The sequence below is a fragment of the Larimichthys crocea genome, chromosome XIII, assembly GCF_000972845.2.
Source record: "Larimichthys crocea isolate SSNF chromosome XIII, L_crocea_2.0, whole genome shotgun sequence".
NCBI lineage: Eukaryota > Metazoa > Chordata > Actinopteri > Sciaenidae > Larimichthys > Larimichthys crocea.
Genome location: NC_040023.1, coordinates 40,462,991 through 40,480,666, shown reverse-complemented (window position 1 = coordinate 40,480,666; position 17,676 = coordinate 40,462,991). Strand labels below are relative to the sequence as shown.

The following is a 17,676-nucleotide window of genomic DNA, read 5'->3' as shown; positions in this document are numbered from 1 at the left end:
GACACACAGTTGCATTTAAGTGCAGTGCTTGGTGAAATATACATTTACATTTAGGAATAATATACATGTTTATAGACTATGCTGACATTAGCAGTGGTGTAAGAAGTCATCACATTCTTTACTCAAGTAAAAGTAATACTTTGCATTTAAAACTTCACTCAAGTCTTACAAACATTAAAGTAGACTGCCAAAAAATGACATACAGAATGGCTTCTGTCAGAGTGTTTATTAATATGTACAGCATCCTACATGGTTGGATTATTATTATAGACACAATTTAAGGTAGTTTTTTTTTTTTTACTGATTTCTATACTGCATCATGTAACTAGTAACTGGGGTATCATAAAAGGACTTCACAATGTACCTGAGTAGAATACAGTATTTCAGTAAATGTACTTAGTTACTTGATGTTAGGAAGAAAATATGTTGGTAAACTATGCTGGAATTTAGCTGTGGTATACTCACATCTTTTACTCAAGTGAAAGCAACACTGTGGTGTCCTAATAGTCCAGGTTACTTTAAATTTTACTGAAGTGAAAGTATGCATATAATATCAACAAATGCATATAAAAAAGGCTGATTTTTGGAGGCTGTTGTTGGGTTGTTTAATACAACATGACGTCTGCTCGTATATTAATATTACTATATACTGAAATAAGTTGTATCAATCATTTGTAGAAGTCATATCCCACTTTTAAATTCATAAATTTTAAATGAAAGAAAGCTTTGTAGCATATATTACATATAATTTCTAGTATGTAGTTTAGTTTATAGTGATATTCTGCTACATTCTCCTGTATTTCTGAGAGCGTACAGTAGGTCTTTAATATAGTAGCCTGAAGGGAATCTTCATGCTTGGCGTACTTGCTATAAATTCATAATGAGGGGAGTGAGGCAGACAATATGTGCATTCATGCATCTACCACTGCTCACCGCCTGGCTCTCCCAGCTGTGGGCAAAGAGAACCCTGAGGTACCAGGCTTCCAAAAAGTTTGTGTCACCTCCATTTAAAGTCACACAGTGCAGACATAGATACAGACAGAGAGTACATTAAACACATAAAGATCATTAGTTTGTTTATGTTCTGAGATTGACTCCTGTGCTGCTACAACAATCCACTAGATGGAGGTGTTGGACCGTTTTACAACCAATCCAAGTACCGGTTTTGTTGTTCATACACTTTAGAAATTTGATTAGGTTGCATTCATGTGGAAACATTTCACACTTGACAATAATTTAATCCTATTCATCACCAGAAATTATCAGGTGCAGTAAAAAATGAAAGGCAAATTGCAAAGTTATGGATATGTCTTTAGTGTTTCTCATTAAGCATTCTTTGTTTTTAATTTACAAATGAACTATTTCATTAAAATACTAAAAGTGTATTTTGTCTTATTAGGCTTCCAAACTGAAAATACGCCAAAGACAATTCATAATGTTATCATGCTGTTGATGTCAACTCAGTCCTTAAAGACATAAAATAGCGCACTTAACAGACTTCACCATTTATAAAAACTATTTAGAGAATACATTTTTAAAACCACTGATAAGAAATCTAAACAAATTACCTTTTAACCTTTAATCTGACTTTTGTATATTTTAACAAAAAGTTAGGACACAGGCTATAACATTCTTATTTGTGCTGCTCATTTGGCTTTGCTGTAAATATGAACTGATCATAGTTCTGCTTTCTGTTCTGACACATTTCCAGTGATCTATCAGTGTAAGTGTATCTAGAATAATGCATCACGATATTAAAGTGTCATACAGAATGAGACACATTTGCATTTGAATGACACTTAGTTTGCTCCAGCAGAGATGCGTTGCAGATTTGTGGACTCATCAAAGCAACAGCTGGCTTTCAGACTGAAACTGCCAGGACACGACAGGAAGTTCAGTGATTTTGCTTTCAAAATAAAACCGTGCATTTTCAGAAACTTCGGTGGTGCGTGCAGACCCAGTGCAAATAATAGCGCCAGAATTATCCACAGAGCAATTAAGCGAATATCACGTGGAGAGAAATGAGGATATACGAATATGCTGCTGTTTGCTGAGCACAATAAAAGATTTAATTGTGACATTTAAATCAGGAAGTGGTTTGTGTATTCCAGCTGACTTGACAGTGATGCGGAGTCGCTCCTTTTGACCAGTGGCTTTGATCAGATAAGAGGTTGCAGCGCGCATTCCTGTGCAGTTTACAGGTGAAGCTTCATTGTGAATGATGGATTGTTCAGAGGAGGTTCAGTGTGTGTCCGAAGAGCCCAGTGCTCAGATGGAGCTCAAAAAGGGAATGTCGATTTTCATTGATGTAAGTAAAACAAATTTTAAATCCAATACTTATAGCACAAAATGTATTTTCGTCTTCACTGTGGATGCTTACACATTGTTTTTTTCTGCAAAAATACAAGCATAAGGCATATAGTAGAGCTATATTATCATTATGTTTATTATGCTTCAAATGAAGCAGCCTTAAAAAAAACATTCACGATGAAAAACAACAGATTTTATTTATCTAAAAGGAAATGTATTTCACTTTTCAAATCATTAAAGTTTCAGTGTTTTTAATCTGTTGGAGCTTTTTGACTACCTGATTTAATGAGGATCCCTCTAATGTATGCAGGGGAGAGCTTCTTGTTTTACAGAATGAATGAATTTGACAAGACTGACCTTTCATTTGGCTTTATGGTGTAATGGTTTCAAAGGCTGGCCATCCATCTTTCTGTCAGTGTGCAATTTATTTATTTTTTTTTACCAAGATCGAGTCTTCTTGATGTGGTAAAAGTCAGGGTGTTATACATGCTGACATTAGTAAGCCCAAATGTCAATTAGGCAAAAATAATATTGATATTTAGAACCTTTTTTTTTTTGGTCTAAAAAGCATATTTTAATTAATTTTTGAAATACTATGAGACCTCCCAACACCTGTAGATTTATCTCAGATGATGACGATTCAGATATTTCAATCACATCTTACATGTACGTATATCAGCGCAGCTAATGATCCTGCTCCCCTGTTCCACTCTGCCTAGGTATAACTGTATTCCCTTCGATCCTCCACTCTTTCATTTGCTTGTGATTTCTCAACTACAAACCTGTTGGCTGCCTCCACTGTCTGAAAAACACAGAGGCGGATGCCCACATAGGAGCCATGAGTTATTAAAGGTGGAAAGCTGTATCCACCACATCAGATGTTTCAGTCATGTCAAACACGTGCTCTATCTGGATGTCAGGGAATGAAACCACAGCTTGTGTTCAGAGGCGAGTTGGTCGACAGAGTGTTGCTTCTGTTGTTTCTTGACATCTACAGCTTTCAGTTTCAGGTTAGATGTGCTGTGCCTCCATGTGTGTTTTTCTTTCTTATTGTGATGCTGTCGAATTTCCACTTCATTACCAGATAATAGAGAGGGGTAAATCCAAAAGGACCATCAGACTTCTATTCTTGGTTACAGTCATTAATTTTACTCATTAGATTAATTAGGATGAGATGAGATGGAATGATGAGACCCAGTTGTAGGTCCAATTACAGGGTCGGTTGTCAGTGTGCGACCAAATTCAACCAATTCACAATTATGAATGCTTTTCATCAATATAATTTGCATGACTGTCATAAACACAAGTTAATCAGAACAAAAACAGATGAAGCATTTGGATAACAGATAAAAGTAGTGCTGCAACTAATGATTATTTTAATTATTTATCAATTGTTTGCTTTATAAAACATCACAGGACCATGAAACGTTTCTATTTGATTTTATGTCACAGGTGATTTATTGATCCCTGAAGAAATGTAATTGCAATAGTTTAAGACAATAAGCAGCAAATTCTCACATTTAAGATGCAGAAACCATCAAATATTTGACTTTATTTGTCGAATATCAAAATAGTTGCTGACGTCTGTTGCAACTCTAATAAAATTGGACATGTTCAATATAGAAGGAAGGCATGGAGAAGTTCTTTTAACTTTGATTGACAGCTGCTTTCCCCTTTTTCTCTATTTATTTGTGAATGGTGTATAAAGTCGCATTGAGCTGAATTGATTTGTTAGAGATGGACAAGAGATGAGGCAGCACTGAGATAGATTCAGATTTCACAAGTCGCTGGGTTGGTGAGAGCAAAAAGAAGCCATAAAGACTGATTAGCTGGACAGTCTGAATGAATTATGTAAGTGAGAACATACAGCAGACTGCCAGAAGAAGGTGGGTGGATATTCTCCATGTATATTTTTACCCCTTTGTAGCACAGAGCTGAATTCCCCCAAGCAAGAAAAAGACTTTAGACTTTAGATCTTGCACATAAATGGCTCTGCTGTCAGATTTAGATTCAGCCTATAGTGATAATGTGTAAATAGACCCAAAGCCTGTTCAGTTCTTTTTTGTAAGTACAAACCCGACAAGGAAAGATGGTGTGCAATGCTATTTCGAGGTTGTGCGAAGCTGGTGTGGTCACTGCCACTCTGCCTTTCATCTCCTCTGGACTCTGGGACAGCACTATCAATAATTTAAAGACACGCTGCTTTTGAGAGTCTAATCGATGACCCCCCACACACGCACGCGCATACACACACACTTTAGCTTTGATGATGTGAAACCTTTTTTAACGTCCATTGTTTTTTCTTTTCTCATTACAGATTTTACGGAGAGCTGATAAAAACGGTAAGTCGTATTGCATCAAAAGTTCACACACACACTCTTTGGCGTTACTTCAACCTCTCTCTCTCTCTCTCTCTCATTTGTGTGAAAACAGACGTACTTTCTCAATGAAATTCTGATCATGACTCTCTGCTGATACTCTTTCAGTTGCCATAGAAACAGGAAGCTGACCATACCCACTGAGGTTCAGTATCACAACATTAATGAACAAAAACGACAGACAGATGGACATTTTTATGGTGGCAGTCCATGCTTAATGATTTAGAGGCGTATAGCTAGAGGCTCAGACCAAATTCTGCCATTGTTTCACCTCCACTATCTTGTGCAGTAATATGCAGTAGAAACATAGTTTATTTTGTTGTTAACTAGGCACAGCAACAGTCTGAATCCAGGTTATCTGCATGTCCATCCTGCTCCCCTTAACCCAAATACTCTCTAACAAAGCACAAATGCAGAAAATCCAAAGAAAGGAAGTGAGGTCTGAAGCTTTTATGGCACGCAGGCTTTGCATTTTAATTCACTGAGGCTGATTTATTTAGTTTAATCTGTCTGACAGGCGGTTCTGCTGTTCTTGCATTTGTGTGAAGTCAAAGAATGAAACAAAATTGATTTGAATTACAGTATTAGCATTTTTTAATACATTTAATTTATTGTTATTATTTATTTATTTCAATAAAATACAAAGAACACTAAATGAGTACAATAGGTACAGCATACATCATTTATACAGTATATATTTAATTAATATATCAAATTAGATTAGATTAATAGCCATAGAATGCAAATAAAACTGTTGATATATTTCATTTTTCTTTTCTGGGCAAAAGAGTCAAGGTGCCTCTGTGGATCGCTTAAAGAACGGGTATTCAATGTTTTTCAGGCAAAGGACGCTGATAGAGAGAGATGGAGCAGGGACCCCCTATAAGTTAAAAAATTTTTTAAATTGTGTTGCATATTAAACTGGGCTTACAATCATTTGTAAGCATTTATAGGTACCCTATTATCATTATTTTATTATTAATTAATAATTAGACCTCCAGATTAGAGATGAGCCCACCATTTGTTTGACCATGTACTTACAGTATCTTAGTGTCAAGCTAATGTGTCAAAAACTGCTGACACGCAGGTTATGTTTATTGCTGGTATCAACAACTTGAGTGTTTTTAGTGAAAGAACACACTGAAATCAGGTATTATCCATCATTCTGATCCCTGATAGCAAAAATGATTTCCTCTACGTGCAAGAAATAGCTAATTGGAGTCCATTATTTACATGGCATGACATGCTTCATTATTCATTAAATGTCCGTCCCACACTGTGAATGATTTGAGGTCTTGTCGTGTAGCACCATAAGAAGTCATCCCACATGTTTGTTTTTCGTGTTGTGCAAACAGCAGCTCTTGTATGTCAAGTCTGTTCCCAGATTATTTCTGAGCTCATTGACAGTGAGTGATGCTCCCTGCATCTGTAGTGACACAACAGCGAGTGGTCATCGTCTGCAGAGCAGCAGGTCAGCGGTGAACATGTAAAAATCAGCCACTTCATGTCTATGCAGAAATAGATGGACTTCCAGAGCCAGAGCTTTGTGACAAATATGCAGTCTGTGGTTGATTATCTTCATTTTGAAATTCTGTTTATTTCCACCTCATGAATATTTCACACAGCTTGGGTATTTTTGTTCTAATCATAATTTCAGAGCCTCAAAGCATTATAATGACTGATTGTTTGAGATTAGTTGGTCTAATGGAACAAATGACAAAGACCCTTTATAGTGTTGTTGTTTGCTATAATAATATGAACAGGGAAGAAGTTTTCACTGAGTTAAGTTTAATTACTGCGCACTGTGTATTACTGTGTGAGTTTTATTTTGCTGATTCAGCCCCTGCAGTTCATAACATGCAGCATATGTTTCATCAGCTCGGGAGATGGACTGAAAATCTTAATTAAAAGGTTATGATGCCATTTCCTTGTGGAACATCCGCTACGGATCATCTTCAAACCTTTACACTTTACATACTTACATTCACTCAAGTACTTGTACGTTGAGTCTTTTCTTTCCATATCACTACTTCTACTACATTGCAGAAGGAAATTAAATCAAAAATTTCAAATCTAAATTCCTTTTAGAAGAAATGTTTTAGAAAATGGCCACCTCACCTAAAGACTGAAATGTCCTGATGTGTGTTGAAAAGCTGCATTTGTGCTCTCTCTGCAGACGATGGAAAACTGTCCTTTGATGAATTCAAAGCCTACTTCTCTGATGGAGTCTTGACAGCTGAGGAATTGAAGGAGCTCTTCCACACAATTGACACTCACAACACAGAGTAAGTCAATTCAATGCTTTATCTTTTTATTCATTTATTCCATGGAGGAGAGAATTGAGATTTGGATGATGAGCAAGTGTAGTTGAAGGTTAAAAGCATACAAACTACATGTTGTATATTTAACTTGTGTTCCAATAAATTACTTCCAAACCCAGTGTACCCACACATCTAAGAAGGAGGGGAAACTTTAATTTAATGAGGGTTCGATCACAACATCATGGCAGGTGATTTTTATCCAAAGGATACATCTAAGACCAACTTTATGTTGTATATACACTGTTGTGGAGAAATTGCTGAAGTCAAAGGTCAGTGGTGAGGTCAGGAAGGAAGAAAGTGTTCAGGAGCCTCTGATGTCTTATGCTGTATTATTTATTGTTGCTTGGCCAAGGAGAATTAGAGACACTCTCAAAGTACATCAGAAATGCCTGAGTCGGTCTCACATTCTGTCAAAATTATCCTGGTGGATATACTTTAAACCCCAATATAACACCACAAATACTATACGCCCAGAATTAACCAAAGAGAATGTTTTTATTCATGCAGGTGTTTTTGTCAGCATATTCTAGTCTGGAGACACAGATGTCTGTTTACGCAGATTGGAACGTCAACGGCAAGCTATCTATTATGTCTAGGAAGGCAGCAATAGGTCTCTTCGACCCTGGCTACCACATTGTTGAGACTGGCACCTACCTTTTCCAATCAAAGCCAAACAACTAATACTGCCAAGGATCTCAAGGCCCACACGTGACCTTGTGTAACCTAAGGATAGAAAATTCCATAACATACACGATTACTCAAAAACAGCTAACTAGTCTACATCTACTACGTCTACTACATCTTCCAAGCACGCATGTTATTCCTAAACATCTTTACCCATTTTCACAGAAGCTGCCTAACAGCACTATCACCTGTCGTCCATCGATTCACCCGTTATCTGTAACCTCTTATCCTCATCAGTGTCACCGTAGGGCTCAAGCCTATCCCAGCTGACTTTGGGCGAGAGGCTGGGTACACCAGTCAGTCGCCAGACAGGGCACACAGAGACAAACAAACATTCACATTCACACCAACGGGCAATTTAGAGTCACCAATTAACCTATTAGGTGCATGTCTTTGGACTGTGGGAGGAAGCCAGAGTACTCGGAGAGAACCCATGCAGTCACAGGGAGAACATGCAAACTCAACAAAGAAAGGCCCCAGCTGAGGTTCGAACCTTCTTGCTGTGAGGTGACAGACCACCCAGATTATGTAAATTAAAATATGTAATATAAACATACCAAATACAAATATGCCTAAAGTCTCTCACAGGAACAGTGAGTCACTGATGGATAGACATTTCAGGATAACATTGTGGCCACTGATTTGGCATAAATACTCATTTCAACTCAAAATACTTTAGTCTGTTTAAACTGATCTGAGTGCCATGGAAATGACGTCTTGACGACCAAGCTGGACACTGAAGTTTTATAAGAAAATGTGTTGCATTTGTTTGTCATTGTATTGTACAGTGTGTGGAATATAATATGAAACATCGAAAACAGTGTCTCTAATCATAAAATATTCATAGGGTTTGGGACACTCTCTGATCAGAACTGGGGAATAAGATAAGCTCAGTATTGTTCAAGTCAAGACAAGCAGGCCCAGATGTTAAGAGACACTCCAGGCAGCCAGCTTGTGTCCAGGACACAGGAGACTCATGTCAGACTAATCTCTCTGTTCGCCTGACAGCCTGTCTCACATTATTTCTGATATGTAAGAATGAAAAATTATATATATGTGTAAAATACCTTTTATCTCTCTGTATCATGGTATGTATGCATTTTTCCAAACACATCATAGACATGCTATCCATACATAGTCCAATACCCTAGCAACTACCCAAAATTACCCTAAACCACCCTAAACACCATAGAAACCACTCAATGGCAATCAGCAGACAACCACCCGGTACCACCTTAGCAACTGCACAGAAACCATCTGATGCACACGAACCTCCTGAAACCCTCACCATTAATCTCCCATCTAGCACAGACATATTTCCTGCACACCATTGCATGAAATATCAAGATATATAAAAGGGATCATTTTCAAATGTATACACTATCTATTGCAATGTGTAGATCGTCTGCATCCCAATACTATATGGTTGACCCAGAGAGGAACTTGGAAGACTGTCTGCCAATGCTTCAATTTAATTTGCCGTGCAAACATCATGATATGCTGTGACATACATAGTACATAACTAGGTAACATTGATCATGTTGTGAGTTGACAAACTGTTGCTAAAGTTGCTGCTGTGCAACTAACATGCAGAGACCATTTCCCAGTGCCAGCAGACCAGCTGGACACTGTGATACTGTCCTACAAGCATCTCTTAGTCAAGTGAAGCAAGATGAATGTCTACGGGACATTCAGTAGCATTTAAACATCAGCAACAGGTCTATGGTCCATTCACACATTACACAGCTTTGTGCATGTTTTATTATTAACCAGTGTATGAATTACAAAATACATTTAATCTCCATGTCCCTATGCAATTATTTTCTCCTGAGCTAAAGGTTCAAAATGCCTAAAAAGCTGCACTCCTTGGGAAGCAATACCTGGCTCCACAAGCAATGCCATTTCAGGCAGCACACAACAGCTACCAGTACAAAAAAGCATTAAAATGTGCCTTTGTATCATATTGCCATAATAAAAAAAAAACATGAGCCGTACCTTTAAGAACAGCTTGTTCGACCTTAAGGTGCCTGTAGTAAAAAGGTACACAGATGAATAACTCACTTTCCACACTGGACACACGCCTCAAGACTAAGCTACAGTACAGTCTTACTGATATGTTACCTCCTAACTAGAAAGATTTCTAAAGAAAAGAGTGTGCCTGACTCTGGCCCCATCGCCCCCATACATTATTACACTGCTCAGCAAATTCAGTATTAATATAACAAGCTATGTCATCATTGCCTTTTAATGGGCTCTTATTTTGAAGGGACTCTTATTTTGGAAGACTTTTGTCTTTCTGTCTGTGTGTCTGTGTGTGTGTGTTGTGTGTCTGAGCAGTTAGGCACAGGTTCGCGCTCATGCTCTCTCCCTCTCCCTCTGACCCCTGAGAGACACAGAAAATCTCTAAATGAAGCCCCTCAAAGGTGGCTAAAACCATTTCCTTGCTGATTTTCAGGCGAAAATTGTATAAAATTTGGCCTCGGAGGTTAGAGAAAGCACAGGTGCTCCCTCCTCCTTTTGGAAATTTCTCTTCTCAAATTAACATGGGAGTAGACTAGGCAGTAGGTGAGTGTTGCTGGCGAATCTTTGTGTCTGACCCCAAAACTATAAAACTGACTTCAGCAGTGTTATCACTGCGACCACCTCGAATTTTCCTATATTTTGAGAGGTAATCATGTCTGTAGTGTGATATTTGAGGCCATGGTAGCCATTTACATTTTATTTTTTACTGATTTTTTTCTCTGGTCCTCAGCTGATGATGTAATCCACTCTAGCAGACGCAATACACACCCATTATAAACGCACAATTTGAGTAAAAACCTGCTCAACTTTAAGCCTTGATAGTTTAAAAACGGTAAAAGATTTTTTTTTTAAGTTAAATACAATTTTAATAGTTTAAGATCTTGTGTACAATTTTGTACGCAGTTTGTAATTTGAATGAAGTCTGTAGTAGAAGTAGTTTAAAATGTAGAAGGTTTGTAGAGGGTTTTGTAGAAAGATTTGAAGTTTGTACAATGTATTTCAAATAGTAAAAAAAATTGTAGAAATAGTTGTAAAATATTAATAGTAGAAAAAAGTTGTATACAAATAAACATGCCCTAAACGAGCTGAATCTAGTGATGGTGAGGTTTTATTTTTGTAGGACAAAATTTGTAGGAGCAGTTAGTCGGAAAACATATGGAAGAAAAATAATAATAACTAGAATATTTGCATTTCCCGGGGAAATACAGTGTGGATGCCCTCTTCTGAAATGCCCGATGCATCTGTGTAAATTTGTATGAAAAGATAGAAATGTAGGATATTTTGAAATATTGTATGAATTTGTAGAATAGTCTAACAAAGTGTAAGCTTAGTGCTCCCTGTGGCCCTTGAGTGCAGGCATGAGGTTGCTAAGCAATGGCACCATCTGCTGGGCCCTAATTAGAGCAGCGCGTGATTTTCCAATGCATTAAATTTTCATAATTTGTACAGTATTAATAGTAGAACAGAAATAGCACATATGTCACAAATGAGCTGCATCTGGTGATGTAATTTTTATGGTTGTAGGACAGGATTTGTGGGAGAAGAAGCGCGGCATGGTAGAAAATAATAATAATAATAAAGATTTGAAGAACAACAGTGTGGTCGCTCTCTGGACACCCGCATCAATAATAAGCCAGAGGAATACTAAAGAGTGTGCTCTTTCAGGCACACTCAATGAGCAAATGTTTTCCAGGTGTGCCAATGAGAGAGGCAAAGGGGCGGAGCTTCATGGGAGAGGGACAGTTTAGATGGTGACATTTTAGGTTTAAGTCTATGTTTCATCCACAAATTGTCACCATTGTCTTTAAAAGCACAGTCAGCAATCAGACAGGTGAACGTGAATAAATGATGAATGAAAGGGAACAGGGATCATGACATCTGACTCTAAAGATGAACATGTTTCATGCTGTGTTAGCATGAAGCTCAAAGTACACCTGAGACAGGTGGGAAACCTGTCACTACTTCCTGAATTTAAACGTCCACACTCAAGGTGCACTCAAGGTGTGCACCTCGGCATCTCTGCCAGGTGTAGTTACAGGTGGAGAAGAGTGCACAAAAGTTTTCAACCAGGAGAGATCAGTGAAACGTTGCTTTTCAGTTCACCGTTACTGTAAGCAGAGTTGGAAAAACTATTAAAATCCTTTAGTAAAAGTATCGATACACACAATAAAATACTCCAGTATAATAAAAGTCAAAATGCATTCAAAATTTCATCTTACTCTCATCTTACCTGAGTAAAAGTATGGAAGTATTATCAGCAACATTTGTTTAAAGAATTAAATACCAACATACTCATTCTGCAGTAAAATCATCCATCAGTGTTATGCTATTTTGATGATAATGATTTTTATTATTAATGCATTTTACTGTTATAAGTTGAGCTTTAAAAACATATATGTTTGTAGCAACGCTGTCCAGTGAGAACCATGTATATCTAAGAAGTCAACTTTCTATGAGCTCAGTAAAGCAAGCCTGTTTAGTAGGAATAAAATGAGAAGTAGGAGAATATTTTCTAAACCCATAACAGAACACCTAATCCTAAAAACAAAAAAATCTAATTCAAGAAATGTGGAGATACTGTTTCCACTGAAGGACATTCAAATTTGTAATATAAAAAAAACTTGTAACTAAACCTGTCAGACTGGAGTAAAAAGTACATACAGTATCTGCCTCTGAGACTTTACATAAGAGTTCAGCTCCATGTTCAACAGTTTAATACTTTGCATGTATGCTTTAACAAACCCCTTGGGATTGTTTGATTTTGATATAATTTTGAGTTTCCTAGTTAAATATCCTAAAACACGTCATGGAAATCTTGAATGAATTAACATTATTACCAGTTTGGGGTTTGTTAAAGCATGTATGCTTTAACAAACCCCTTGGGATTGTTTGATTTTGATATAATTTTGAGTTTCCTAGTTAAATGTCTTAAAACACGTCATGGAAATCTTGAATGAATTAACATTATTACCAGCACTAGACGACACAATGGCATGGGGGAGGAAGTGTGTGTTTCATTAATTTAGAGTAATCATCAATACGTTTGCCGAAAATTGGAAAAAAAAAGAAAAAAAAAGAAAAGAAAAGAAATACTTTGCACTTCAGGTTCCTCACTGCCTGTTTTCAGCTTTGTAACAATGCTTTTTCCAGCCAACCCAAAAGGGGTTTTATACGACAGAGTATTAGGTACGACAGAGTATTAGGGCCATGTTTAAATCTATATATATATATTTTTTTTTATTAATTACGAGATTAAAGTCGTTATTAAATATGGCAAGTTGTCTGGTTTTGAGTGGATTATTCTGTGACTCTGGAGTATTATATAATCCAATGTCACCCTTTGAACATACGTCTTGAAAAATCATGATATTCAGTGTCTAATAGTTGATTTAAGGCTTGAATCATGATAGATATGACGGTGGTATGATGGTCTTTAGTAATTTGTCAAGGGAAGGTAGAGGCTATTTCTCTAACTGCTGGTAAAAGCCAACAATCTTCAATCTACTAAAACAAATATCACAGGTGTGTTTCGTTGACTTAGAGTAAGTCATAGTAGTTAGGCAAAAAAAAAAAAAAGATTAAAACCCTCATGTTGTCCTTGGGGTCATTTTGATCCCAGGAACCAGAATTGTTAATTTATCAACTGAAGTAAGACTAAAGGTGTAACACAGAATCAATTGATTGATTGATAGTTTATGGTATAAATAAAAGGTAAAACCTGGGAAGATCATTTTGACCCTAGAGAAAAGGTGTATGCAAATCAGGAGGATGTTACGAGGGTAAAACAAAGAAATCCTCCTCCTTAAGACTGAATCATAAGCTGTAAATGTTTTTTTCCTGTCTCAAAGTTTCAACTATATTTGAACCTGTGTACTCTGGTTGAATAATTAGTAAATATATTAATAAATAGTTGCAATTCAGATAAAAAAATTTTTTTATCTCATCAGGATAAGAGATACATTTGATTAACTGACAATATTATGATGAGGATTTTTGGCCCAGTGAACAGTGTGGTCAATTTAAAAAGAAAAAAGGTTTCCCATATGAGTTTATAATTCAAACCCTAGACAGTCCTTACACCTGTCAACTGTTTTGATGTACAACATAAAATCACATCCAAAATCCCAATTTATTATCTTATTATTTATTTTGATTGTGTAACTTCAAATTTATATTGACAGAGAAGTGGAAGCTTTCATATTCAGCACAGTACAATCAGTCATCATCCTCAACATGTCGATGAGTAATATATGATGGTTATCATATCACCTGAAATATTTGGTTTTGTTTGATCTTATAAACATTGTTAATTCTACATCCTTGTCTACAGATAGTGTGTCAATAGTGCAAGGTCCTTTATTAGTATAATTAAACAGACCAGCTGAAGGTTTATAAAGACAGGGCTTCCTTTCCCTGAATAACTCGCTACCTGTTGCTGCAACTGCAACCTCATCAGATCATCAGAACAAAGGTAAGACTGCTACTTGATTTGTATCAAAAAGTAATTCTTTAAAAAATGCTGTGATTCATTAAAAGTTTGACATAATATATTTCAAGAGATCCAGGCAATGCTGTCATTTTTAGCATTAATTCTGACATTTACTTTTCCACAACTTTGATTAGCACATTCCTGTTTTTATTACCGTTGGCCATTGCAGTATAAAGTCTTGAGTGTGTATTTCTAATTAATCAGTCATTGCTGTATGGAATTATTTACTTTAGTATTTTATGTTTACACAGATGGCATCCGTTTTTCATTTTGGCCTGCTCTTGCTGATTAGTGGACAGCTGCTTGTAAGTAAAATCTAAAGAAATAATTTCTTCTTTCTGACACTTAACTCTAACATTCTGTCCCATTCTGTGTCATGTTTTTAATAGCAACAAAAAAGTTGAAAATTAAATAAACATTATTCATTTTCAGTTAAACATATGTCCAGGTTTTAGTGCAGAAAAAGAGTTGAAGAATTGATTGAATTTTAAAGTTTACTGCTGATAATGTGTTCTTTCTGATTACAGTTGACAGCTACAGCTGCTCCCACCAATTCACCTGAAGTCACTACAAGTATGCACATGTTGTGTATGATTGTAACTATAATATTAACTACCAATTTGTCTTATGCTGGATACAAGTCGAAGCTACGAAGTGTATTTTAACTTTGCATTCAGAAGATTCCAATATTTTTACAGTAATATTACTTCCAAATGGCAGCTTCTACATTCACTATGCTACTTCATCCATAAGCAGGACTAACTTAAGACATTTTTATATAGACTTGCATTTGTTTTGGATTCAGTTAATATTAATGAGCTGCAAGTACAGTAAGGGTTATTTTGAGGTGTAACATGTTAAACATTTCTAAACCAATACTCAATCATTTTCAGGTGTCACTGGATGTCCATCCAGTCAAAGTGACTGCACCTCCGGTTGGGTTAAGTTTCAAGGGCGCTCTTTCAAGCTTTTGCAAGTTCCACTGAATTTTGGATTCGCAGTGGTATGATTAATAATTTATTGTTAATATTATGATTCATAGGAAGAAATATCATCATCATTTTTTTTTGCATTCTATTACACCTTCTGTTTATGTCTCCCTCTCTAGTTTTCCTGCTTTTTAAGGAATGCAAGTCTGTTAAAGATCAAAACTAGAGATGAGATCCCAATGCTGGCAGCTATGGTCCATGCCGCAAATCCAAACATCACTTCTGTCTGGACTGGGGCCATTGATACAGCTGGCATCTTTCAAGCATCGGTAAATATTTGTGACGCTTTATATACAGTAGATAGCTTATGAGAAAATCACAGTTGCATTATTCAAAGTCTGAGCTGACCTTTTTTCTGCCACAAGGGAAGCTTAATAGCACATTTTTGCCGCATTTTGAGATTACTGTTAAAGGAATAGTTCGACTTTTTGTAAAATACTCTTATTTTCTTGGTTAGAGATTGATGTGAAAGTCGATACCACTGTCATTTCTGTTCAATACTGTAAATGGAGCTTATATGGGAACGACCAGTATCACCCACAGCTACTGCCTGTCATGGTTGTTGTTCTATATTTTAAATTAGCTGCAGCAGAGTGTAAATCCTCTTTGGCTCTTTTCCTCTGAATACCTACCTACTAGCCTGTAGGCTACTCTACAGACTGTTGCTATCTATGCACTACCCATCTCCTAAAATTACATTAAACATCAACAGGTTGTGTTGTACCATACATTAGTAAAGTAAAAAAAAAAATAGAATCACAAACAGTGTCTAATGACTCAGACTGGATATTATCTCTTAGAAAACAGTGAGGATACATTTTGGCCGAGTTACAATGTTGAACTATTTCTTGACACAGTTTATCCATCCACCAATCTCTTCTGTTCAGTGTCTCTGGTGGTTGCTTGGCAACATCACTGATGAGACTCCTGGAGGTCACTGCGTAGGGCTGCTGTTTGTAACACACGGTTACAGAACGTCCACGTGTGTTTGATCTCCTCATCCAAGTTTATATCAAATTATAACTGATACAGAAAATGCTTATTTCTGACTGAGGCTGTCAGGTGTCCGTTAAACATCCTTGCTACAGTAACGATACTTATGTGTTATAATATATTGAAACTGTAGTGAAACTGCTCTGTGACAAGGACAGAGTGGTTGTGTCAATCATCAGTAAAACTTAAGCCAGCCCTATTGGAAGCAATAAATATTTATATAAAGCGAGATTCAAAGGGTATGTTCTGAAACTGAGCTTCATCTTTCAGGACAGAAGATGGAGGTGGACTGACGGCAGCCTAGTTAACAAGACCTATATTACTGACGAGAGTGACGGATCCTGCATAAAAATGAAGACCGGAGGTACAAAATGATTTTGACACACTGATTAAGATTTGTATTGGGAAAGAAAATGAACACATCTATTTTTATCTATTTTCAGCAATACTGTATTAGTTTAAAAACGATTCTTTGTCCAGATGAGCTGCCTTTTTATGTCAGTTTTCTCTCTCTCTCTCTCTCTTTTTTTTTTTTTAGGAATAACAATGTTCAAAAGTGAAGAGTGTGATGAATCTCTACCTTACATCTGCAGTAAGAATGTGTAATGGCTGCCATGTCACAGCCTCCATGATGATGACATCATTTCCACCAAGTTAGGCCTCGATGACATCAACACTGAAAAGCTTATTGATTATTTTAATCTTTCAGTTACCTGGAATTGAAAGTGAACTGAAATCTGCTTGCCTTCAATAAAGACAAAAAAATACATTAATATTTTTGCCTGTTTGTGTAATTTCTCCCAAATACACATTCATGTTAATATTTTGTAAATGTCCAAATTATTCTTGAAAGATCTACTCATCTTACACAAGAGTTGTTACTGTACTAAATATTTATACTAATATTAGTATGTATTAGTATAATTAGACGAGCTGAAGATTTATGAAGATTTCCCTGAATAACTCACTACCTGTTGCTGCAACTGCAACCTCATTAGATCATAAAGAAATTTTAAAAAAATGATGAAGATGTGTGACAAGTGACACATTTTTTTAACTGTTTTGAGTGATCTTATGATTATTATTTATGTGTACAATAATTTTAACTTCATTTTTACCATCTGTTCTTTTTAACCTTGTAACACACCGTCAGTGTATTACATTTTTCAACAGGCAAGGTTGAAAAGAGAGAAGTGGATGCTTTAATTAAGCAATATTACACAAGAGGGTGTGCTTTAACGTCGTTATTGGCACGACAGTTATGCGGTTATGCAATTACCTCCTTAAATAAATTATATAATCAAAAGATATTCATGTTTGGCGCCAATTTCAGATCGAGGCGTGCCTCAACGTTAAGATACGCCCACATTGAGCCACGCCCCCAACGCTTGACTCCTTTCCGGGGGCCATCTGGTGGCGGAGACTATGAACTGCAAGTGGCCGCTCTGTGTAAATAATATTTTAATTCTGTGTATATAATATAATATAAT

At 36.5% G+C, this 17,676-nt stretch overlaps 2 protein-coding genes across 2 annotated transcripts in view; both read left to right on the top strand.

Moving 5' to 3' along the window:
• The first annotated feature begins 2,130 nt into the window (after nucleotides 1-2,130).
• Nucleotides 2,131-17,676, top strand: part of necab1 (N-terminal EF-hand calcium binding protein 1) — a 54,857-nt gene continuing 39,311 nt past the window's right edge. The window contains exons 1-3 of the mRNA XM_010737952.3: nucleotides 2,131-2,308; nucleotides 4,628-4,652; nucleotides 6,865-6,973. Of these exons, the coding sequence (XP_010736254.2) occupies nucleotides 2,219-2,308; nucleotides 4,628-4,652; nucleotides 6,865-6,973 (224 nt within the window). The 5' untranslated portion in view covers nucleotides 2,131-2,218. The remainder of the gene's footprint in view (nucleotides 2,309-4,627; nucleotides 4,653-6,864; nucleotides 6,974-17,676) is intronic.
• On the top strand, nucleotides 14,044-16,959 carry LOC104924563 (killer cell lectin-like receptor subfamily B member 1B allele A). The gene is made up of 7 exons (XM_010737951.3): nucleotides 14,044-14,186; nucleotides 14,456-14,509; nucleotides 14,732-14,777; nucleotides 15,098-15,207; nucleotides 15,313-15,462; nucleotides 16,457-16,550; nucleotides 16,725-16,959. Exons 2-7 carry the CDS (start codon nucleotides 14,456-14,458, stop codon nucleotides 16,790-16,792), a joined length of 522 nt encoding a protein of 173 aa, XP_010736253.1. The 5' UTR covers nucleotides 14,044-14,186; the 3' UTR covers nucleotides 16,793-16,959.

Coding starts and splice junctions, on each gene's coding strand:
- LOC104924563 (XM_010737951.3), top strand. CDS start 14,456: ATGGCATCCGTTTTTCATTTTGGCCTGCTCTTGCTGATTAGTGGACAG. Junction 14,778..15,097: donor TTCACCTGAAGTCACTACAA/GTATGCACATGT, acceptor AATCATTTTCAG/GTGTCACTGGATGTCCATCC. Junction 15,208..15,312: donor TGAATTTTGGATTCGCAGTG/GTATGATTAATA, acceptor CTCCCTCTCTAG/TTTTCCTGCTTTTTAAGGAA.